This window comes from Umbelopsis ramanniana, assembly GCF_025399195.1.
Source record: "Umbelopsis ramanniana AG unplaced genomic scaffold K450scaffold_24, whole genome shotgun sequence".
Taxonomy (NCBI): Eukaryota; Fungi; Mucoromycota; class Umbelopsidomycetes; order Umbelopsidales; family Umbelopsidaceae; genus Umbelopsis; species Umbelopsis ramanniana.
Genome location: NW_026252110.1, coordinates 64,022 through 86,453, shown reverse-complemented (window position 1 = coordinate 86,453; position 22,432 = coordinate 64,022). Strand labels below are relative to the sequence as shown.

The window sequence follows — 22,432 nt, the reverse complement described above, 5'->3', positions numbered from 1 at the left end:
CGCGCCAAAACTCGTCTCTTAAGCTCTCCCATCATGATAAAATCAATAATGATCTTTAATAACCATGGAAAGCCACGGCTCTCCAAGTTCTACCAGCAGATTGTAAGTTGATCTACCAGAAATAATCGCCCATTTGGGAAAAAAAGTTATGTCTAATGTTTGGCAATAGGACATCGCCACCCAACAAGCGTTAATAGAGGAAATATTCTCATTGGTCTCCAAACGACCCGACACCGTGTGCAACTTTTTAGAAGGTAGCAAGCTGCTTGGAGGAAAGGATACTCGAGTGATTTATCGTCACTATGCCACTCTATACTTTGTTTTTGTTGTAGACGAGAGTGAAAGCGAGCTCGGTATATTAGATCTAATTCAGGTATATTAACGGGCTTAGGTGTTTGTCCAGATGATGTCAGTTTCTGACCCCATTGACAATATTTCTTGACACTAGGTGTTTGTGGAGAGCTTGGACAGATGCTTTGAAAACGTGTGCGAACTAGACTTGGTGAGTACTACGAACTTACATTCTCCGCGTGTCTGCTTGCGCTAATATGCTTTTCCGTAGATTTTCCACTTTGAAGAGGTGCGCTAACGATAATGCTTCAGTACGCTTCAAGTACATATTAATCAATGGTCCCTTTCTTTGTTTTAATAGGTTCATCACATTCTTACTGAAATCGTGCAAGGCGGCATGGTGCTGGAAACCAACATGTCCGAGATTGTAACCGCTATTGGCGAGCTTAACAAGATGAAGAAGAAGAGTGGAGCAATATCAGCTGGCTCTTTAAGCTTAAAAGCCTCCGAGACCTTACGAAGCTCATTCCGCCATTGATCACCCAACTTTACTTGTACTCAACCATGTCCCATAATTAAAAATCGCTTTCAGCCATATTTCCATTCAAGAGCTTCTAGACAATATAACTGATCCATCTTGAACTTTTTCATAATAACTTTACCGTGTTTTGGAAGATGGAGCTTGTTGACTGAAAGCAAGTGAGATAGAAGGCGAGAAACGAAAGGAAAATGTCGCGTTGCACTTTGGCAGAAACCAGATGAATTGTAATTATGGTGGCCATCATTCATAACCTTAAGGTAAATAGCAGACAGGTTGGCTTAATGTCCACAAAATCAGTCAAAAGGCACTCAGGAGACATCTGATAGCTGCTCAAGAATTTGTTTATGCCAGCTATCAACGAAAGATAGCTCATTTCGAGTGAATTGTAAGCATACATAGGAGTATCTATTGCATAATTATTGCATAATTGACACTAAAGGAGCCCTAGATTGCATTTTATTTAAGTAACTATCAATTTAATGGAAAAATACAATTAAAACGGTTTTACGTGACCATTGGCTGCCGAGAGCTACGATTTGTGAGACAATGGGGTATTTGGTATGACAGCGTTGAGGCATGCTGTCGCCACTTGAAAATTTTGCCCTTCTGTTGGCAGCAACATTTCTGACATGTCTCTCTCGACTGAAGAATTGCTCAAGCTGGTTCAAGCAGCCCAAGCGAGCTCTCAATCTGTTCGTTGAATTTACACGTAAAGATGTAGTTACTTCATATAAACGGCATTCTAACTTTAGTCAATATAGAACGGCGATTTTCCACCTACTCAGCAGCAGGTACGAGGTTTGATCAACTAATTAGTATTTACACAAAGTTGACCATTCTGCAGCCTGCAGAAATACTACAACAAACGTCGACGGTTCCAATGTTTAGTCTACCAAATATAGACGTTTCGCTGCTAGATCAACAAGTACTACGTCAAGTCCGATCTGAGTATCTTGCTCAACAACGATCATCTACAACCGACGTCCCACAGAGCAATACCAACCTGGATCAGAAAGTCGAAGAGGAAGATAGTAATTTAGAATCTGCAAAGAGTATAACTCCAGAGGTACTTGTAAAACTGAGTAAATTGGCCAAGGAAGCCGATCTGTTGGATGTTTTACGGAAGATGAAACAGGAACAGGTACTTTATTATCTCGCGAGGAATCACTTTCAGATGTCTTATATTAAGCCAGATATATAATTAGCATGACAGAGAAAGGGAGCTTTGGCGTCGACGAGAGGAGATGATAAAACGGCTGAACGTAGAAAAGGACCATGTATTGGCCAGGTTTGTGATAGACGGATGGACCACGCGGGAAACAAAATATCGTATGTTCTGACCACTTTCCGTAGGGAGTTAATTGGCATAGATGTCACAAAAGAAATGGAGGTATGTACTACTATCTTAACAGACAATGACTTTGGTTTAGCTTATCTGATAACGGTAATCTTCAGGCAGTAGAAAAAACCGTTGCAACCGAGCTGAAGAAATTTGATCAATCTATAATTAAAGACATGGATCGTCAAAAGAAGCGCCAGGAAGAGCGATTAAAAGAGGTAATGCATGGTTATGACTCGCATCGCAGTTTGGTGATAAGTGATATGCTAACTAGTCAATAGCTCAATGTCCCATTTTTTCGAGCCAGCACCAATGACCCTGCGATCAAGAAGCTACAATCCAGGGTATTCAAAATCTTACTAGACATGCTAGATGATTAGGAAGCATGAGCAGCCATTGATGCTGATCCAGGCCTGGCTTCTGAGTTTGATACACGTTTGCAGCTAGGACTCCCTTATGTAATATATAGAATAGAATGTATTTTGATGAATTTTGAGAACGGAACAAAGTAAGAAAAACAAATGTATATTATGTCGCTAATCTTCCTTTTCAACGACAGCTTCTGCTGCATTAGTGGTGGTGTCCGTTACAGAAGATTCTGCGGCGCCAGTTTCAGTTTCAGGCTTTGACTTCTTCTTTTTTGGTTCATCCCAGCCCCAGAATGGAATAAAACTATCAACGATACCAACATCTTCGAATAAGTTGGGGAAAAGCCAAATACCGGGTGGCAGAGTGAACATGGTGAGAACAAAAAGAATAAGACGAATGATAGCAATACCAAAGAATACGCCAAGGAGGCCGAGAACACCGACACTAAGGTACCAAACACCCAGTCGCAGGAATGATGGCCAGAGAGGGAACATGACGGCAGCAAGAACAGTGGCCACAAGGGCAGCGGCTCCTATATACAATTTTAATTGCGATCCTTCCCAGATCCACATATAATACCAGTCCTCATTGATGGCTTGGAGTTGATTTGGTTGCAGTGCTCTTGGGGTTCCTTTACCACCTGGACTTTCTCCACGGTCGACATGCAAAATAAATCCATTCACACCCAAATCCAGCAAAAGTTGATGTGCTTCTTCGCGAGTAGTGATGGCTCTTCTCCCTTTTGGTGTATTCTTGTTATAAGTCTCCTTGAGCATTGCATTGATGGCAGATTTTCCTATAAGACAAATTGATGAAACCATGATCGTTAAAAACTGTGTTACGTTGGCATGGTAAATCCATTATCATCCCAATGTTATGTCATCTACGCAATACGCTATAAGACGTTGAATATGCACAGTCACTCTAACTTCCAGAATCTCATAACAAAGTCCATTGAGGCGGAGTGCGCGTTTAGAGATGCAATCGTGTAGGCGATACGATGTCGCGAAGCAATGTGGATGATGACCATATGGTCCATTTCAAGGAAAACGAGTGAAAATTACCTTTAAAGTATTCAAATCGCTTTCCGTTGAGCACACCAAATCGTTGCTTCATGCCAGACTTCTTTGGATCTTTTAAGAATTGGGCTGCGATGTGGACATCGGCAGGTGCCTTGGAAGGCTCAGACACTTGAATTGTACGGACTTGCTGTGTCTGTTCGTGTTCGTGATCGTGGTTGCAATTGGGCCCGTGTTGATGACTCATGGTGAATGAATAAAGAAAGCACAAGGAGAACAGGAACTGTGTTAACGGGCGGCTTGTTGAAATTAATCAGTTGCTGCTGGCAATTGGTCCACCAATCAAACAGTTAAGAGGCAGCTACAATTTTTTGGGAAATTTTTGGGTTCCCCCCCCTCCCCTGAATGCTTGTTGGGCCAAGCAAGCAAATGAACTGATGCTATTGACAGCTTGCAAGTATATAGCTCAATTAAAAGATTATGTATCTACCTGCTTCATTTTTTTTTTCTTGACTTTTTTTTAAAAGAGTTTAATTGTTGAATTTATATGTACAAATGTTCAGCTAAGTAGTAGACATGGGAGAACTTGAACCTGGCGATGCGGCTGCCGAAGGTGCTGGTGAGGCCGTTCGTGAAATAGCAGGTCGTCCTTTGCCAGCCAAAGGAGGTAGAGCTCTGAACGCAAATTTAGTTCTAATATGGTGATAAAAAGAAGCACAATTAGAATAAGATCAATTAAAAGCATATCCAATAGACTTCCACATACCTGCAAGTTGAGCAGACTGGAGACCAGCTACAAAAGACTAATGGCGATGTCAGAGCTTTACATACATAAAACGAATCACAATTTCTATTATCCTTACTTGATAGACATACTGAGCAGACATAGCCAATGTCAATGATACGCTTATGACAAAAGCATGCTGCACGAAAGTCTACTTGCTCCTTATTCGGTAGACAAAGGTAATTTCGAGCATAACGTTCTGGCAAAAAAGAGAACTGGGAATGAGGTTAGCATCTGTTACAAGCAACATATAGCCGCCCAGAGATTTTCTTACCAAAAGGTACTGAAGTAGAGCTTGAGGGTTCTCAACATCAAGGTATACACCTCCTGTAATATGTGATGCCTGTTGTAAAAATGCAACTTCTCCGCCATATACTTTGCAAACATCGATTGGGATAGACTACCAAGACGAAGATTAGTGCCTCAACATCGCTTTAAAAAATCATCCATCTTAGGCATACCATCTTTTGAGCCGAGAAAACAGCGTTCATGATCGAAATATATTGATACGGAGAGTCGGGAGATACAGAGAGTACCAGAATTCTCGGTTTGATGCGTCCCAAATCATCTTGATTCATGATACGATTAATGTCTATTGAAATAGGTTAGTCGCTGGCTCACACTCAATATCGACCACAATGCAAAACTCACAGCACAACGCCATAGAAAGCGCACCGGAAATCATGGATGTACCTAGACCGGATATCAATATAACTGTCAGACCAATCCTCCAATTTCTCATCCAACCCACCATCATTCAAATTCTTCTGTGGAGTGTCTGTATCTAGCATCAAGCTACGTAAGCTTTCGATTATATCATCATTAACATCCTTGAAATTTGGATAAGCATTCGCGTCCTTGGAGATCTTGTATTGATTTGCTTGTCGTCGGTGGGTTTCCGCATCCGTCACTGGATACAAAAATTTGCTATACAATCATTTGCATGAGTAACAAATTATCGTGTTCAGTTACGATTGGATCGCTACTCACCAGTGCCCAATATGACTCGCGATCGCGGCTACCTTGTTATCATGCTTAAGAGCCATATGTGCGTTAAAGAAGATCAGGATCTGTCGAATAGCGTCGTCTAGTGAAAGTGGAATCTTAGCAGTGGCCGACTGCTGCCATGCCAATGGATTGGTGTCCACAATGGTAACGAGCAAATTGGTATCATCTGGAAATCAACGATTTAGCCATGAGTCAGTAACTAACTACAGGTCAGTGGGTTTCAAATCTACCTTCACTCGTCGCAGTATCCAACATGGCACTCGGTCAACAGTCAGCTGGAGCTGTGACTGAGCTTTGGTGCCTAGTGACTGTGTTTTCACATCAGCGACGTGGCAATTGCAGGTGCACCATTAAAAGACCTGTCATCTGTCGACTTGCCTTCCCTCTCATTGTTAGTAAGAAACAAGCTATGATAAAGTTACGCTTACTACCTGTGCTGCTACTGGTCCTTCTTGGGTTATGGCACTCTGTGCAGGCCGCTGTCATGTCCATTGATTATGGAACGGAATGGTTCAAAGTTGGACTCATCAAACCTGGTATTCCCCTGGACATCGCATTGAACAAGGATTCTAAGCGTAAGACTCAGGCCGTAGTTAGTGTTCGTGGAAACGATAGAATGTATGGCGGTGATGCTGTTAACTTGGTAAGTGCACGAGTGCTTCGTACAGGAAATGATCGAGTCTTCTTGGAACCTTCACTCACAGATCACGTTGGATAGGCTGGAAGATTTCCTCAAGCAACTTACTTCAACCTAAAGAGCTTAGCTGGAAGATTATACGATGATCCTCACTGTGCTGAATACCGAAACCGTTTCGTCAACAATATGATCAAGGATCCTCTTCGCGGCACTCCTTTATTCCAACATGATCAGAATACCACATTCACTGTTGAAGAACTCATTGCATTCCAGTTCCAGAATGCAAAAGAACAAGCTTCAGCAAATGCGAATGAGGCCGTTAAGGATGTTGTTATCACTGTAAGTCGAAATTTTCTCTTCAATCGGAGTTGCATCATAAGTCTTCCAGCATGGCGTTAATACGTATCTTGGGTCTTGTTAAGGTCACTCCATTTGCAACTCAGTTTGAACGTCAAGCTATTTTGGATGCAGCCGAGTTGGCTGGGTTGAACGTTCTCGCTTTGATGCACGATGAAACCGCTGGTGAGTAATTCAACTGTCAGAGAGACTAATAGACCATTACATTGTACTAAATTCTACAATCTGCAATATGTCTAGTTGCCTTGAATTATGCCATCAACCGTAAATTCACAAGCACACCTGAATACCATATCTTCTACGACATGGGCGCTGGTTCTACTGTTGCATCTCTCGTATCGTTTTCCAATGTTGAAGTCACTGAAGGAAAGCGTAACAAGACTTATCCTCAGATTGAAGTGAAGGCAGTCGGATATGATGCCACTCTCGGGGGTCATGAATTTGATGTCAGACTTCAAAAGTTCTTGGCCGATGGTTTTATGACTCAGAAGAAGAACATCGTTGAATCAAGCATCTTCCAATCCGAAAGAGCTATGACTCGATTGCTCAAGGAAGCCAACCGAGTTAAACAGATTCTCAGTGCCAACACTGAAACAATGGCGTCGGTACGTACTTTGATAGTGTTGCAATGAGATTGTTACTCTCAAAATTGACTTTCTTATCTATGTTTATTCAGGTTGAGGGATTGCATGAGGAGCAGGACTTCAAGATGAAGGTTACCCGTTCTGAATTGGAAAACCTTTGCAAGGACTTGCTTGCTAGAGTTGATACTCCCATTAAGACTGTTTTGGAAGCTGCCAAGATGAAGACTGTAAGAGAAAACTTGATTCATTTTTGTGATCCATTGAAATACCTTGGAATTAACTCCTCGTTTTTATGTAGTCTGAAGTAAATTCTCTCGTCCTTGTTGGTGGTAGCGTTCGTGTTCCTGCTGTTCAAAAGATTTTGAAAAAGACCATTGGAAGGTAAGTAAACTGTGAATGCTACAATATATACAGGTCAGATTGAGCGTGTTGATACTCATTTCCGTCTATGATCAAAGTGACAAGGTCGCTCAAAATGTAAACGCTGATGAAGCTGCCGTATTAGGTAAACATACTTACAATTAACAAATGCTGATGCCTGGCAACATTACTTACCATGATTTGTATCAGGCGCTGCTTTCCGTGGAGCATCTATCAGTAACCAATTCAGACTTACTCAAGAAATCAAGATCAAGGACGTGACTACACTCCCAATTCAAATTATCAAGGATAGTGAAAATTCTGGTATGTCTTGCTTACTTTCCATACATAAACAAATCATATCACTTATAATGCAATGCCTGTAGATGGAAAGCAATCTCGTACCACTTTGTTTAACGAATACGGCACCATGGGAATCCGCAAAATTGTTCAGATGAAGAAGATGTCTGATTTTGAATTTGATCTTGTCTACGGCAAGACTCTGACTGAAGAAGACAAGTATGTTAATCATGTTCATCTACTGTGATTTGCAAGCCAGCGTACTCATGCCAAATTTTTCCTAACCGCTTCCTCTTTCTTTAGACAACTTGGTCTCGATCACATTTCCACTGTGAAGATTTCAGGCTTGACCCAAGCTTTGAAGGAGCATAAGGCAGACGCAGCTAACGCTGATGAAGAACCTAAAGTCAAGGTGTCCATCGAATTATCTGATTCTGGTATCCTCTCCGTCACCGATGCCACTGTTTCCGTTACATCTGATAAGCCTGCCACCATTGCTGGTAAGATATTGTTTGGCCAAATTACGACTGTCGTTGAAACATTGATATCTAACTACACCATTAGATAAAGTCAAGTCATTCTTTGGATCTAAGGACAACAAGGAATCTGCAGAGGATAAAGATGAAAAACTAGATGAATCTGAAAAGTCAGATGAGACCAAAGATGAAGCTACCAACAACGAAACTGAAAAGCAAAACAATGAGACAACCAATGGCACCGATACCAAGGAAGGAGCTAACGCTACCCAGAATCAAACAAAGAAGTCTGAGAAGGTCAACCTTAAGGTCGATTGGATCCCTAGAGGTGTTTCTCCTCTCTCTCCCGAGCAAAAGAAGATGGCCTCCGCTAGGTAAGTGCTTGCTGACACAAGTAGCTATGTTGGCATGGTAGACTGAAGGATTGTCATTTTTCCTATATAGAATCACAACTTTGGATGAAAGTGATGCTAAGCGTAAGGCTCGTGAAGAATCCCGTAACCACTTGGAAGCCTTCGTGTACAGAATCCAAGACTTCCTTTACGACGACACCGTTGAATTGGTTTCCACTGAAGAGGACAGAGAAAACCTTCGCGAACATCTTTCCGCCGCATCTGAATGGCTTTATGAAGAAGGAGAGAACGCTGATACACCAGCTTATGTCGAAAGACTTCGCAAACTACAGTATGTCTTACTGGTTTCTTTTTTCTTCTTCTGGCTTTTGTATGTTAGCTGACCCGCATTTTCTTTCGCAGGCTTCTCGAACGGCCTATCACCTATCGCCGCACAGAACATCTGAAGCGTGACGAACATTTGTCTTTGCTGGACAAGGGCATAGAAGCCGCTCAAATTTTCATTGAAACCATTTTCAATATGAATGAAACCGACAGATATCACAGTGAAGAGGAACTTACCAATGCCACCACTGTGGTAGAGGAGGTGAAGGAATGGAAGACAAAGAAATTAGGAGAACAACAAGCGCTTGCACCTCATGTCGACCCTGTTCTTACAACACGCGAAATTCAAAAGAAGATGAAGGACGTTGAAGCTGCCCTCCGCAAGTTGACTGCAAAGAAGAAGCCAAAGGTCACCAAGAAGAAGGAGAGCAATAAGAAGAACGAGACTCAAGAAGAAGCTAAGAAGGACGAAGAATCCAAGAATGAGCAATCCTCGTCTGAAAAACCCGTAGAGGACGTCCATGATGAACTTTAGAAAGCTTTGCATATACAAGACATTATCAAGGGAAACAAAAAGAATAAAGCCCATAACAACATAAAGATTTTTATTTTTGGAACTTGAACAAAGAGAAGGGAAAAACGGGGGACTCATTACGTGAAATAACATGGTAATGTGATGTGCTGGGTAGTCAATAGGTAAATCTTTTGCGTGTGGAATGAAGTGGATGAATGGAATGGCTTATGAAGTAAAAGGAAAATAACAACTCAAATTAAAAGAATTCAGTATGGTAATTATGGTGTGCGGTCCGAGGCATCGTCCGGAGTGATGGATTCAGTAGGCTGGTTTACAGAATGGCTTTCTGCATTGTTTTCTTCGCTGTGCGTCCAACTATCCAGTGATGACATTTCATTATTTAATTGAGGGAATCCTCCAAATTGACGTAGAAACTCTTGGTGGGTTGCTGGTACACGTTGATCGTCTTCATAGTCAGAATGCTCAGAAGCGTTGGATGATCGTACTGAGAACCAATCCACACTTGTACCGCTCTCACTGTGATGATCCCCTTCAGTTGCCGACAAATACTGGGTATCCGAAAGGTCATCATCATCCTCATCTCTTTCGGTATACTCTGTATGTGCTGGCATGCTAGTGATAGGATCTGTTGACGTAGCAGGAGCTTGAGGTGGATGAACGGTAGGTCGATGGATATAAGATGTGATTTCCTCTTCAGACAAGGCTTGGGCATCTCGGTTTGACATTGAGGTCTCGCGTTCCATAAGTTGCGTCTTGTCCGTTCCTTGCAAAAAATCAGATGTGCTAGGTTCACCAGCCTCAACTTTTCTCACCAAATGCTCAACCGTATCTACTAGATTCTTCTTGATATCTTCTGGTAATGACTGTTCGCCCTCAGAAGAATACTCTGAAGTAGTTTCTGTGGTGCTAACAGGAACATCAGGATGAATGCCGCTTACAAAGGTTGCTTGTGTTGGTGTTTTAAGATCATCGTATCTATGGACATCCGTATGAACATTTTCAACATTATGGCCTTTGAAACTGAGATGTCCGGGGACTTTGCGAGCTTCGCTCTTGGCTCCATCAGCTTCAATCCTTGGTTCAGTTGACTCTTTTGGCACTTCAGACTCATCACTCGGCTTTGGCAGATCTGAAGAGATAGTTGGTTGGTCTTCTTTCGTCAATACATCATCTTCAGATGTGGTGTGTGGTGTGACTTCAGCTGGCTCCACTTGAGCTGGTTCGACTTGAACTGTGGTATCCTTTTGCTGATCTTTCTTTATCTCGTCAACGGGCTCCTCTGCGATGGCTAGTGCTTCTGGAGTTGAGTCATGAGGCACAGATGGTACTTCCGGTTCGTTGGTTACGGTATCCTTTGGCTGCTCTTCGGCAACTGTCTGCTGTGCAGATGGGACATCTTCGTATTGCTGGGCGAATACCCAATTGCTTACATCATTATCTCTAGAAGAATCTTCCTTGGCAGCTGCCTCCCAATCAACACCGGCAATTTGCCTCAGCTTTTCGGTAGCAGCTTGCACTATGTCATATTGTACTGGGTGAGATTCCGCGGCACTTTCCGTAGTATCGACAGCCGTTTGCTTGTCCAGTGGTTGTTCGTCCTTGGTTTCAGCCGCTGAAGGTGTGGTAGGGACATCCTTGATTGGAGTTTCCACGCTAGAACGACGTTTGAATAGATCGCCTGAGGACATCTCTAGCTCTGTGGCAGACACATTCTTGCCTTGAAATTCTTCAATCACAGGTGACATAGCATACCTATCGTCATCCTCTTCGGTACTTTTGACTAAAGATGTGGCTGCCTCGTGTAGAGCAAAGTCTGTGTTGGCTCTTCTATCAGCTGCCTCTTGTATAATCTTATCAGTCAAATTCATGGTCATGCCTTTTGCAGTTGGTGTGGCTGGTGACGCTGTCATGGACTCATATTGAGGAGAATCGTCCTTTGATAGGGCGTATCCAAAGGATGATCGCGATTTGGGGAAAGTTAAGCCCAGAACGCCAAGATCTTCTTCATCGTCATTATCATAGTACGCAGCGGGCGCATATTCTTCGTCTGAGTCTTCAACATCGTCATGCGCAATACCTTTCTCAGAGTCGCCAAGTTTGGTAGTGATAAGCAACTTCTCGCCATTAGCCTTGAGACTCTTGAGGGCACGAAGGGGGTCCCATACAGTGCGCGAAGCCAACGCATTGTATCTATTCTTCTTAGGAGTACCTGGGGACGCTGCACCCTCAAAGTAAGAAGTCGCATCCTTCTCTCTTGATGGTGTTCTCGCCATAGGTGTAATGATACCTGCTTGACTTCCCTTGAGCAAATCCGATGCCCACTGAATTTTGTATTCTCCAAATGACTCTGATTCCGCAGCGTCAATGATATCTGTCTGAGCTTCATCGTCAACGTTGGGGAGTAAAAAGCTCTTTTCGCTGGTTGGAGTAGTCACAGCCGATGCGAAAGGAGTGCGCTTGAGCATGTCATCTTCATCAGCAAATAGCTTCCTTGGTTTCTTAACTCGGCGCTTCTTCTTTTGTTGCTTGACGCTACCTTCGCTCTCACTCACACTAGCATTTGACTTTGGTATATCTGCTGCGGTAGTCTTAGGTGGGCTGGTAAATTCTTGCTGGTAGAGTGCTTCAGGTTGGTATAAGCGGCTTGTGCGCTTGAGCGGAAGAGGTATCAGATCACGATCATCCCAATCATCATCTTCCAATCGTGGTGTTGTAGGCATCAAAGGTGACCGCCAGCCAAACTTGTTAAGCCTAGGAGTAGTGGGCATGGAGTCGATTGCAAAAGGCTCTCCCCACCAGCTATTTGCTTGAGTCGGAGGTGCAACAGTTTCGGCGGGGATATCTTCTTGGACATCTTCCTCTTCCTCCTCTTCTTCTTCTTCGGACTCGTAATCCTCTTCTTCTTCCTCATCATCATCATCATCAGTGGTGAGTTCTTGCTCCTGCTGCGAGTAGGTGACTTCCTCTTGCTCTTCTTCTTGACTTTGGTAGGTCTGATACTCTGATTTTTTAAAAGCCTCATTGGCACCAAGCAATGCCAAATATCTTTTGATACTCGGCATTTGATCCCACACGCTGACAAACGGCTGGTCCAGTGTAGATGACTGTTGATGATGATCATGGGATTCTGAAACGGTTTGTTCAATTATGCCGGCTTCAGCATCCATAGCTTGTTGAATAACTTCTTGCTGGTTATTAACCCCAAAGCTTTGGCCAGTAACCTCTTCCTGGTTCCATTGCGCTGCAGCCTGCTCTCGTTCAACACGCTTCTTTTCCTCTTCTTCCTGCCATCGAGCTTCCTCTTCCGCTCTCACTCTAGCTTCCTCTTCAGCGCGTAGCCATTCTGCTTCCTCTCTAGCTCGTCTTTCGCGCTCTAGCTCATCTTGCCATATACGAGAAGGAGCAGGTCTATATTCCTTTTCTTCTTCCCATGGGAACACGGCTACATAAGGTGCAGCTTCTTGTGGGTGCTCATCTTGGACCTCTTGATGGTGGTGGATATACTGATGATGATAATCGATCATGGAAGGAGGTGGAGGCAGCTCTTCAACAGCAGGAGCAACCCAAACGTGGTCATTAGGTTGGTGGTAGTCCCATGCATTTGAGTATATTTGAAGGTCCGGAATGTCAATATCATTCTTATTAGTAGGTGGTTCTTCCCACGATGGATTCCAGTTGAGCATTGCGTACTCTCTCTCATGAGCTGGTGGTGGAGCAGGCTCGTTGTTTGCTTCATGACTGCGAGACTCATGCTGATGATGAGTCTGCTGATCATCTTGAAATGACTCTTGATAATCGGCGTTATTATGCTCCTCTTGATGGTGATGTTCCTCGTACTCCTGCTGGAACTGTGAGCTTTCTTCGTGAGGATGCTCGTGATGATACTCACCAACATTTGATTGGGCAGCTTGGTATTCTTGCACATGCGCTTCTTCGAGATACCACGGCTGGACAGCAAGTGTAATTTCTGGTAGCGGTGGAAGAGGATGAACAGTAGTACGCTCATCATAATTATCTGATCCTTTGATAATGGTTGGAACATCCCAAGCATTCTTCATTGAGCTAACATCGGTAAGTTCGGGAGCTTGTAAAGGATCGTTTTGTGGCAAAAAAGCTGACACAGTTGACGCCTGGTGATCAAATTAGTGTCAAACTCATTCTCAATGGATTTGACAGATGGCACCATACCTGTAAATTATATTTGTCCCAAGTATCCCACCATAGCTGAACAATTTCCACATTACTTGAAGAAGCAGAACCTCGTGGAAATACCCTACCATCTTGGAGTCGCATCCATTCTCTAGGTCGTTCATTTTCTGAAAATCGTACTACGGATATATTACTTCCAAATTCCCTAGCTGCTGGAGCATAACTATAAGAAACAGCAAGTTAGATCTGGGGCAATGTCTGATGTGCAAAGAACATAAACACCAACCTGTATATAGATGATGGCAGCATGTTATATGTAGCCGGAATTCTATAAGTTGGACCACTTGTTGCCCAATCGTCGAAATATTCATTTAACAATCCTTGATCTCCAGCTGTCCCAAACGGAAATATGAGTTGTTTGATCACAAAATACGCGCGCATGTACATCATCATGACTGCTTACCATCCCACAGTTTATCCTGTTCTGTCATTTCTTTTAGTTCAGTATACGTTTCCTCGTTAGGAGTTGCTACAAATACACATGTATTAAACCAATCCGGCCAACCGATTTCGGGAGCAGCACTCAGTTCATCCAGGTCAAATAGCTCATCTATGGGTCTGAGTGGGAAAACATCGGGATCCAGGTACACAACCTTGTCATATTGTTCAAACCGCCAAAGCTCAATCTTGGTCAAAGAAGCAGCGGTATCCGGCTTTCCAACAAGATGTAAATTCATAACAGCCTTAGACCTTGGAGGGTGTACTTGGATCACATCGTCAAAGATAGTGGCCAGTGCGTGCCTAGTGTCGGGAGTCACGTCTGTTGAAACGATACAAGCCAGTCTCGGAAGAGGCTTCCGACCGTCATGGAGATCTCGCAAGCGATGGGCAAGAACTAAAGCTCCTGGAGCTACATAGTCTGAAGCTACAAGAGTGACAAAAGCCCGAGTCATTTGACGTTTCTACGCAGTTGGCAATTGCTTGACAAGAAGGGAACCGGGAGAGGCGTTACAGAAAAAATCGTTCAACCCAACCATGATTTCTGCTATTCAGTCCCCGCTCACCCCAGCAAACATCTCAAAGCTACTGTAAACAATTTCCTCCATCCTTTTTTTCCGCCCACGTCTCCAGTCGTGCCGTACTCCAAATTGGTTCAACCAAACAAAAAGTCAAAATCCCCACTTGCTCTGTCAATGGAAATCGTTTGTTGGATCATCGGTGCCCAGAAAACGGATTCCGTATCCCGCCAATCGATTGGGTTTTTACGGGCAGGATACAAACAGATAAAGATCAATTACCACGTTCAAAAAAATTGACGGTTGTTCATAGCTTTTATGTCAAGGAACCCCATTTTGTAGTCAAAACCAATAGCCATTGCACAAACCGGCAAATAGAAACTAAGTCAATGCAAGCCATGTTTCTACGATATTTCTTTGGATCGCTGTTTGCAATGCAATGAGTCGCCATGTTTCTGGTTGTGTGCGAATTTCCCCAAGTCAAGTGTTTATACTTTTTCCGTCTTCATGTTTCAGATACCAGTGGCTGATAGTGCTATCATTGCGATGCAAAGGACAAGTTGTCTCTCACGTTTTTTTTTTTTTTTTTTTGATAATAAGTAAAAGCTGCATAACATCCGAGGCGGGTTACATGGCACTTGACTATTCTGGTCACTCCGCACATGTGGTTCAGAACCCATCAAACGTCCATATGCCTGACTACAAGTTCCTATAGTCTAGATGACGTATATTTCACATTTTTGCTGAGGACAGACGACTTCTTCCAGTCAAACGGCAGCGGAGTCTTGGTGATTTCTGGAAATTGGGCGCAGGCTGTTTTGGTTTGCGGTCTGTCGATAACAGCTATTGGCAAGCAAGTTGACGTGGAAAAGTTCTCACACTTTGCAGCTTCTATGACAGCACATCGATTGCCCCGCTCAAGGTCTAAATGTTAATACACAATAAACCATGTCCCAACGTTATGAACGTTATCTGTTTGTAGCAGGGACAACCGAATGGAATGTATTGTATTTAACAGGTTGACAGGGCCATGTTCAGTTACCTCGCAAATGGGTCGATCGTTTCTCCGACCAAGATCCACCTTGTGACCATATATCCTACGAACTTGCCTTACTTGGTATTCGCACTGATACGCAAGTTTTTGAGATCAACATATAAATACCAGTTTTAAGACATTGCCCGCCGTTTCTTTTTCAACGTCACCATATCCAACTTTTCCTTTCCATTTACCCAATGGATCGCCATGAAATGTTTGAATGGGAGCAATATGGAGGAGACGCCCGCTCTTATGAAAAGACGGTAACGCACTCCAGGCATGAATTTATGATATCCGACGATTTCAATACCAGTTATACCTATGGAAGCTATGTCGAGACGATCAATGCTCGATATAATCGGGTTGAGCCCGAGAGCTACCTACGACAGAACGGCGAATCCAAAACGCATTACCTCGGTCGCAAAGTTTTAGCTATCAAGCCATATGAGCTTTTATATTCGGAATACGAAGGCTCAGAACTCAAAAAGACGCTCAGTCGCTTTGATTTGGTGTTTGTCGGTATCGGTGCCATTGTTGGTACTGGTATCTTTGTCCTATCTGGCCATGCTGCCGCTGAATATGCTGGTCCAGCTGTAGCCATTTCCTTCATTATTGCTGGTGTAGCAGCAGGTAATATGACAATTTTAATTTTGTAAAAAAAAAAAAAAAAAAAAAAATGCCCCACGCTCATAAAAGTTCCCTAACCACAGCGTTCGCCGCCCTGTCGTACTCCGAAATGGCTTCCATGATTCCAGTTTCTGGTTCTGCGTATACTTACACTTACGCCACTATGGGCGAGGTAGGCTCATCTTCAACTGACCCCCCAATTTATTTATTTCTCTCTGAGATAACTTTCTTAACTTTCCTTTTAGATTTTTGCTTGGGTCATTGGATGGGATTTGATCCTAGAATACATGATAGGTGCTGCTACAGTTGCCGTAAGCTGGTCTGCTTACTTTGTCTACTTTTTCAAAGGTAACAATCTTTTTATGGTAAACTCATCCAAGGCAGGACTAAATAAACGTATCACAGTGGCATTCAATGTTGACCTTGGCACTCGATGGACAACGCCAACGCTAGTTTGGACTGAAGTACCAGCATCTATAGCATATAATTCAGATGCCGGATCGTACTTCAATGCCCCTGGATTTTTTATCGTCCTTCTACTGACCATTTTACTTGTCGTTGGGTAAGGAACCAAAGGCTGTCGATAGCACTATGAAACTCTGCTTACCATTTCGCAAACAATTGCAGTGTTCGAGAAACCTCTTCGGTTAATAATGTGATCGTCGCCATCAAGCTTACAGTTGTCGTCCTCTTCATCTTTTCAATGTGTGGCTTCATTGACACCAGCAATTATGATCCATATGTACCGCCGCCTACGTCCTCCAACTGGCGTGTATTTGGAGTTGGAGGAATTTTCGCAGCTTCCCAAAAAGTGTTCTTTGCTTACGTTGGGTTCGATGCAGTTTCAACTGCATCTATGGAAGCAAAAGATGCTGCTCGTGACTTGCCAGTGGGTATTATCACTTCCCTCGTTATCTGTACCGTACTATATATTGCAACCGCTACAGTCATGACTGGAGCTGCAAATTACACCATTCTGAACACATCAACGCCTGTCTCCACCGCCATCTCGGCAGTTCAAGCTAGAACTGGCCAGAACTTCAGATGGCTTAATATCATAGTCAGTCTAGGTGCTTTGGCTGGACTTACTTCGGTCATGCTGGTATTCCTTTTAGGCCAACCTCGTATTTTTCACTCAATGGCTCGAGATGGTTTATTACCCCGCTGGCTCGGTAAGATACACCCTCGCTTCAAGACTCCGTACCGAACTACCATTATCACCGGCATTATCACCGCTATCCTCGGCGCCATTCTTCCGGTAGATATTCTGGGAAATCTAACCAGCGTCGGTACCCTTTTGGCATTCTTTTTAGTACATTTTGGTATCATCATTCTCCGATTTACTCGTCCTGATATTCCTCGTGGTTTCACTATCCCTGGCGGAAAGTGGGGAGGAATAATTATCCCGCTGATGGGGATGCTCATTTCAGTGGTACTGATTGCAGTGGCAGAGGTAACCACCATATGGCGTCTGTTTGTATGGGCAGCTGTAGGTCTGATCGTATATGCCTGTTACTCGTCACGGCACTCACGGATCAATAACGATCCTATCAACTTCTTCCGCGAAGCCAAAGAAGACCAAGAAGCTGCTCGCCGCCAGAAAGAAGTCGCTGCCAATGCAAGCGAGTGTGGCTCCCCGCCTTAGTTGTAAATATATTTTAAAAGGTCATTAGTACATAACAATTTGCTGCAGAAAATCACATTCTTTTATTGTAAACTGCCAAAAATACTTTCTGTCCCACAGTACCCGATGGCGTGAAGTCGCGTGGGTTACCATTATCAAATTGGTTTTGTGGCCGTGAGAAACTTCCCTTTTTTTAATGGTTGATTTGTTGGGTTGGAAAGATTCGGGAGATACAACATATTGGCAAATGAGTGTTGGTGGCTGTGCCACAACTGTTCATTTTGTAGGTGTACAAGTTGTTTTACTGAATAGAAATTACATGCGAAAAAATTCCTCCGCGAGCGAGGCCGCTTGCAAGACATCATGAACTTGCAAACTTGGTGGATAGGGAATGGAGGCATTGAAGAGATCTTGGCGATTCGACTTGGTAGACCAAATAATAACCTAAGAAGGCCATGTTCCGTGCAGCGTTAACATCCCTATTCCAAATTATGTTTTAAATTGAATATCGGTGAGTGTTTATTATACCGCATGGCGATTGCTTGTTTTCAAGGATGCGATATTGACAAGGATGCTACAAGTTGCATTCTTTGGTAATGGCTATGTATCTTTTACAATACCATTCAGCAAAGAAAGTTTGTCCATAACGACTACCATCACTAAAAAAATATCAATCTGTTAAATAAATTTGCCATCATCTTATTCTTTTTCTATAATAATACTGGAGAAAGTGAGTCTTTACATCTGTAAAAGAGCTTATGTGGAAGGTGAACTTGAACTCCTCAGTTTTACGTGTGTACCAACACTGCCTTCTAATGAGCATTCAAAGAATATTTTGCTTTTTACTAAAAGTTTCCGGTAGAACTTCAACATACATTCTTGCCAAAGCACGGCTATATTATCAAGAATGATGTTGAGAACACCTCTCAGCATGGAAGGATACTTTGACTATCTTACATTTACAAAACTTTTCAAAGACCGCCAAAACCTTTCTCGAATCCATTTACTGAAGCTCAAGTTTTCAGGTCCCAAAATAAGCTCCTATATCTTAACCATGCTCGACAATTGGAAGCAATCATTCACATTATATGAGCTCGGCATAGTCAGCTCTGTCGCTTTGATTTCCGGCTATTTTCTCGGGAAAGCTTACAAACTGAGAATCCAGGTAGATTGGCTGAAAAGTTCACTTTATGGCACAGATAATGTTACTTTCACTTCGATCTGTAAAGCGGTTGCTAATGTCATGCTGCAATATAGGCACCGCAGGAATTGAAAGAAGAGTCAGAAGACGAGGAAGAGTTTTCAAATGAATCTGGATCAATCGACGCTTCTCAATTCAACAACTTTAAGCTCGTGCTTGTCGTCCGCACTGATCTCGGAATGACCAAGGGCAAGATTGCAGCTCAGTGTGGACATGCCACGCTAGCTTGTTACAAGTCAACCATGCGCACTAACCCTTCAATGATTCATCGCTGGGAGCACACTGGACAGGCAAAGGTTGCACTTCGATGTGACAGTGAGGAGCAAATGTAAGCGCTGGAAACATAGTCTGTGCATAACAAGGTGTCTAAATCTTCGTTCTATTCCTCGCAGGCTTGAGCTGCAGGCTTTAGCTGCAAGCATTGGACTCACTGCTCGTAGTATTCAAGATGCTGGTCGTACTCAAATCGAAGCCGGATCAAGAACTGTTTTAGGCATTGGCCCGGGTAAGACACCGGTTTCATCGAAAGCTCGCTGTTACTTCAGATACTGACGGCTTCATTTTTTGTTGCTTCTTTACATATGAATTATCATCAGGACCCGTCGATATGGTTAATCAAATAACAGGACACTTGAAGCTTCTTTGATGTCGAATTTAGAATTTTAGATTAGGCACGACGAGTACTAGACTGTGGATAAATTCCAATGAAGAGTGGTCATCCACTGCAAAAATTGTTAATATAATTCTTTTTCATAAACCAAATATACTTCACAATGCTTAAGGTTCATTGAGCCGATGCGTTCATGTAATCACTAGGATAAATTCAGATGTGTCTGTTGTCCTGATCTATCATAATCATGTTTTCATTCGATTTAGTATATTGTTCAGCACAGTTTAGCCAATCGAATGACCTTTTGCTAATCAACTTCAGATTGTGTTGATTATGATCGACCATCTGCTCCACGTGCAAGCGTGTTACCAAAAATTGTCACACCAGTCCAGTACACTTCAGTAGAAGAATACAATGAACAGAACATCACCTCTGGAGCTCCGTGTTTCCATAGGTTCTACATCTAGATTTGATGTTGTATTCTGGTGAAAGCCTTTTAATGCACCCATGAATTCAACAGCTGAGTGCAGATCTCTTTCGTGTCAAACCACCCTATTTCGATGATTGTGACAAAGTAGGAAAGACTGGGGTTAACGAGAATTATCCGTTGATCCCTTTGATTCTTCAGCATGATCCATAAGTAATCAACCTCTTCCCAATCCTGAGATTCCTGCCCGTCCATCCACGGAGTTTATTTCCTAGCAAGCTGTAAACAATGTTCACAATTGATTATATAGTGGCTGCCTTATAAATAGCCAGCCACCACAAGAGCATTCATGGTCAAAAATAATTTCATACAAATTACATCGGCAATAAGAAACCACTCAGTCCATTAAATTGTAGAATGAAGTGCTTTTCACCAATGCGATCTTCTGGATTATCAATGGCTATCTAAAACTTGCAGAATATTTTCAGCGGCAGACTGTGAGAAAACTTCCATGCCAAAAATCTAGCTCCGAATCTCGGGCAACAAAATGATCGGAACGAGACATAATGGGCTTCCATTAAAAGTTTTTTTTGTCTTCAGGTTTTCATTCTCACAGCTTTCTCCTTTTTCGTAAAGACAGCCTTCATGAGTTTACTTGAGGAAGATATAACGAGCATTGCCTTGACTGAGCGGAGATCTTCTCTCGTTCGACGACCCAATCAAGAGCGAGGTTTCCCGTTACAGAGGAACGAGAGTGAAACTAATTCCACCATTCGCCGTAACAGCAAGGATCGCGTGGTTGAATTCGAAGAAAGTACCCTCATTGAATCAGGAACTTATGATCTCACCAATCAGCAGCAACGTACCGAGGTTTTAGAGCTCACTCCGAACCAAACCCCAACTATTAGCCGCGCAAATTCTGATGCTAATTTGGTCGCTTCCAGCACTGGTGTCGAATTCTCACTTCCTCCCGTCGACGGCGGATTCAACGCATGGATGGTCTTGCTTGGAGGTTTTGTAATTGAAGGATTTGTTTGGGGCTACACCTCCAGTTTCTCTGTCTACCTGCAGCATTACCAAAAGCAACCAGAGTTTGCCGGTGCCAGTGTCACTGAGTTGACCATTATCGGTACTCTGGCTACCGGTATATCGTACATTGGAGGATTTTTGGTAGGTTTGCTCGGTGGTCGGTTCACTCTCAAAACCATGATGTATGCTGGGTCGGTTACCATGGTGATTGCCCTTGTGGCAGCCAGCTTTGCTACTCAGGTCTGGCATCTCATCCTTACTCAAGGATTTCTTTTCGGTCTTGGTGGAGCTTTCGGTAAGCAGTCACTGTCCAGAATATGCTGTCATGTCTCAAACATCTAGTAACATTTCTTTTGAACTACCTAGTTTACAACTCTTTGTGTATGTTTATACCCATCTATTTCTTCAAGTATCGCGGCATTGCTAGTGGATTCATCTATGCTGGTGCGGGAGTGTTCGGTTTAGCTTGCCCAACTTTGATTGATATGAGTTTAAAGTCGATCGACTGGCGCTGGACACTTCGAATTGTGGCCCTATTTGTCTTGGTGTTCTGCCTAGGCTCGTCATTTGTCATTCGACCTCGTCATAGTACCGATGATGCAAGATCATACGCTAGTTTAAGCCGTAAAGATTTCGCTTTCATCAAAAACAAGCGATTTCTCATTATGGCCGGAGCCGTTTTATTCCAAGGTCTCGGATTCTTTGTACCCAATTTGTTCATTCAACGTAAGTTTGCCACTTGGCGATAGAGCCATATACTTTTTGGTTCGTTCTTTATCATTGGAGCTGACATTTTTACTGCGCTTTGTTACAGCTTATGCTCAATGGCTCGGATCTTCAGAGCAAGTTTCCACCATTATGCTGTCCATTTTGAACGCTGCAACTATCATAGGTATGTATTGCTGTCCTAAACTGCCTCTCGCCACTCACGTTCCCCCAGTTTCTCATATTCACTTGTCAATAGGTCAGCTTGCTTTGGGTCACGTTTGCGATCGTTACGGTTACGCTACTTCCGCTGTCATTTCCTCAGGCATAGCTAGCTTGAGTGTCTTCTTGTTATGGGGATTTGCTGGCCAATCATTCGGCTTGTTGATTGCCTTTGCTGTCATTTATGGTACATTTGGCAGTGGTTTCACGAGCAGCTTTCCTTCCATTGTTACCGATATTGCCGGCACAGAATATCGCAAACCTATTCTTATTAATGGTGTTTTCATGCTACTCAGAGGCATAGGTAACGTGGTTGGAAATCCTATCGGATCAGTCATTCTTACTTCAACTAGTGGTGCTGCAGGTTGGGCTGACATGAGTTACTTTGTCGGCAGTACGTTGATTGCAAGTGCTGTGTGCGGTGCAGTTATTCGCTTCATGCCCTCTCGGATTGCTTAATGCATTGTTAGCTATGCGCCTGTATGTAGATTAATCCCCCCTCACTTTCA

At 43.1% G+C, this 22,432-nt stretch overlaps 10 protein-coding genes across 10 annotated transcripts; 6 read left to right on the top strand and 4 right to left on the bottom strand.

Annotated features, from left to right (window-relative positions):
• Window position 1: 1 nt before the first annotated feature.
• Window positions 2-947, top strand: K450DRAFT_239023 (uncharacterized protein). Its single transcript, XM_051588700.1, has 5 exons — window positions 2-102; window positions 170-373; window positions 449-502; window positions 563-580; window positions 653-947. The coding sequence occupies exons 1-5, from the start codon at window positions 34-36 to the stop codon at window positions 827-829; spliced, it is 522 nt and encodes a 173-aa protein (XP_051445034.1). The 5' UTR covers window positions 2-33; the 3' UTR covers window positions 830-947.
• A 486-nt stretch (window positions 948-1,433) lies between these two features.
• Window positions 1,434-2,442, top strand: K450DRAFT_239013 (uncharacterized protein). The gene has a single exon (XM_051588699.1). The coding sequence runs from the start codon at window positions 1,713-1,715 to the stop codon at window positions 2,031-2,033; it is 321 nt and encodes a 106-aa protein (XP_051445033.1). The 5' UTR covers window positions 1,434-1,712; the 3' UTR covers window positions 2,034-2,442.
• Window position 2,443: 1 nt separating this feature from the next.
• Window positions 2,444-3,965, bottom strand: K450DRAFT_239002 (uncharacterized protein). Its single transcript, XM_051588698.1, has 3 exons — window positions 3,605-3,965; window positions 3,226-3,336; window positions 2,444-3,189 (listed from the first exon to the last, which is right to left on the bottom strand). The coding sequence occupies exons 1-3, from the start codon at window positions 3,804-3,806 to the stop codon at window positions 2,708-2,710; spliced, it is 795 nt and encodes a 264-aa protein (XP_051445032.1). The 5' UTR covers window positions 3,807-3,965; the 3' UTR covers window positions 2,444-2,707.
• An 88-nt stretch (window positions 3,966-4,053) lies between these two features.
• K450DRAFT_239000 (uncharacterized protein) lies at window positions 4,054-5,635 on the bottom strand. Its single transcript, XM_051588697.1, has 9 exons — window positions 5,582-5,635; window positions 5,334-5,517; window positions 5,095-5,270; window positions 4,995-5,036; window positions 4,805-4,935; window positions 4,618-4,743; window positions 4,423-4,558; window positions 4,326-4,362; window positions 4,054-4,252 (listed from the first exon to the last, which is right to left on the bottom strand). The coding sequence occupies exons 1-9, from the start codon at window positions 5,604-5,606 to the stop codon at window positions 4,123-4,125; spliced, it is 987 nt and encodes a 328-aa protein (XP_051445031.1). The 5' UTR covers window positions 5,607-5,635; the 3' UTR covers window positions 4,054-4,122.
• Window positions 5,636-5,695: 60 nt separating this feature from the next.
• K450DRAFT_238997 (uncharacterized protein) lies at window positions 5,696-9,336 on the top strand. The gene is made up of 14 exons (XM_051588696.1): window positions 5,696-5,994; window positions 6,070-6,327; window positions 6,411-6,510; window positions 6,586-6,950; window positions 7,022-7,156; window positions 7,228-7,310; window positions 7,388-7,434; window positions 7,500-7,613; window positions 7,676-7,808; window positions 7,893-8,089; window positions 8,154-8,439; window positions 8,510-8,749; window positions 8,821-9,182; window positions 9,278-9,336. The coding sequence occupies exons 1-14, from the start codon at window positions 5,761-5,763 to the stop codon at window positions 9,322-9,324; spliced, it is 2,601 nt and encodes an 866-aa protein (XP_051445030.1). The 5' UTR covers window positions 5,696-5,760; the 3' UTR covers window positions 9,325-9,336.
• Window positions 9,337-9,406: 70 nt separating this feature from the next.
• On the bottom strand, window positions 9,407-13,410 carry K450DRAFT_238995 (uncharacterized protein). Its single transcript, XM_051588695.1, has one exon. It carries the CDS (start codon window positions 13,333-13,335, stop codon window positions 9,535-9,537), a length of 3,801 nt encoding a protein of 1,266 aa, XP_051445029.1. The 5' UTR covers window positions 13,336-13,410; the 3' UTR covers window positions 9,407-9,534.
• A 256-nt stretch (window positions 13,411-13,666) lies between these two features.
• Window positions 13,667-14,379, bottom strand: K450DRAFT_174150 (uncharacterized protein; the record flags this gene model as incomplete). The annotated part of the gene is made up of 2 exons (XM_051584192.1): window positions 13,667-13,818; window positions 13,890-14,379. 2 exons carry the CDS (start codon window positions 14,377-14,379, stop codon window positions 13,667-13,669), a joined length of 642 nt encoding a protein of 213 aa, XP_051445028.1.
• Window positions 14,380-15,416: 1,037 nt separating this feature from the next.
• K450DRAFT_238989 (uncharacterized protein) lies at window positions 15,417-17,762 on the top strand. Its single transcript, XM_051588694.1, has 5 exons — window positions 15,417-16,108; window positions 16,189-16,277; window positions 16,351-16,453; window positions 16,511-16,667; window positions 16,733-17,762. The coding sequence occupies exons 1-5, from the start codon at window positions 15,676-15,678 to the stop codon at window positions 17,748-17,750; spliced, it is 1,800 nt and encodes a 599-aa protein (XP_051445027.1). The 5' UTR covers window positions 15,417-15,675; the 3' UTR covers window positions 17,751-17,762.
• Window positions 17,763-18,763: 1,001 nt separating this feature from the next.
• K450DRAFT_238985 (uncharacterized protein) lies at window positions 18,764-19,752 on the top strand. Its single transcript, XM_051588693.1, has 4 exons — window positions 18,764-18,894; window positions 18,987-19,258; window positions 19,323-19,435; window positions 19,527-19,752. Exons 1-4 carry the CDS (start codon window positions 18,784-18,786, stop codon window positions 19,574-19,576), a joined length of 546 nt encoding a protein of 181 aa, XP_051445026.1. The 5' UTR covers window positions 18,764-18,783; the 3' UTR covers window positions 19,577-19,752.
• Window positions 19,753-20,577: 825 nt separating this feature from the next.
• K450DRAFT_238980 (uncharacterized protein) lies at window positions 20,578-22,403 on the top strand. The gene is made up of 4 exons (XM_051588692.1): window positions 20,578-21,291; window positions 21,363-21,722; window positions 21,811-21,888; window positions 21,961-22,403. The coding sequence occupies exons 1-4, from the start codon at window positions 20,613-20,615 to the stop codon at window positions 22,380-22,382; spliced, it is 1,539 nt and encodes a 512-aa protein (XP_051445025.1). The 5' UTR covers window positions 20,578-20,612; the 3' UTR covers window positions 22,383-22,403.
• The last annotated feature ends 29 nt before the right edge of the window (window positions 22,404-22,432 follow it).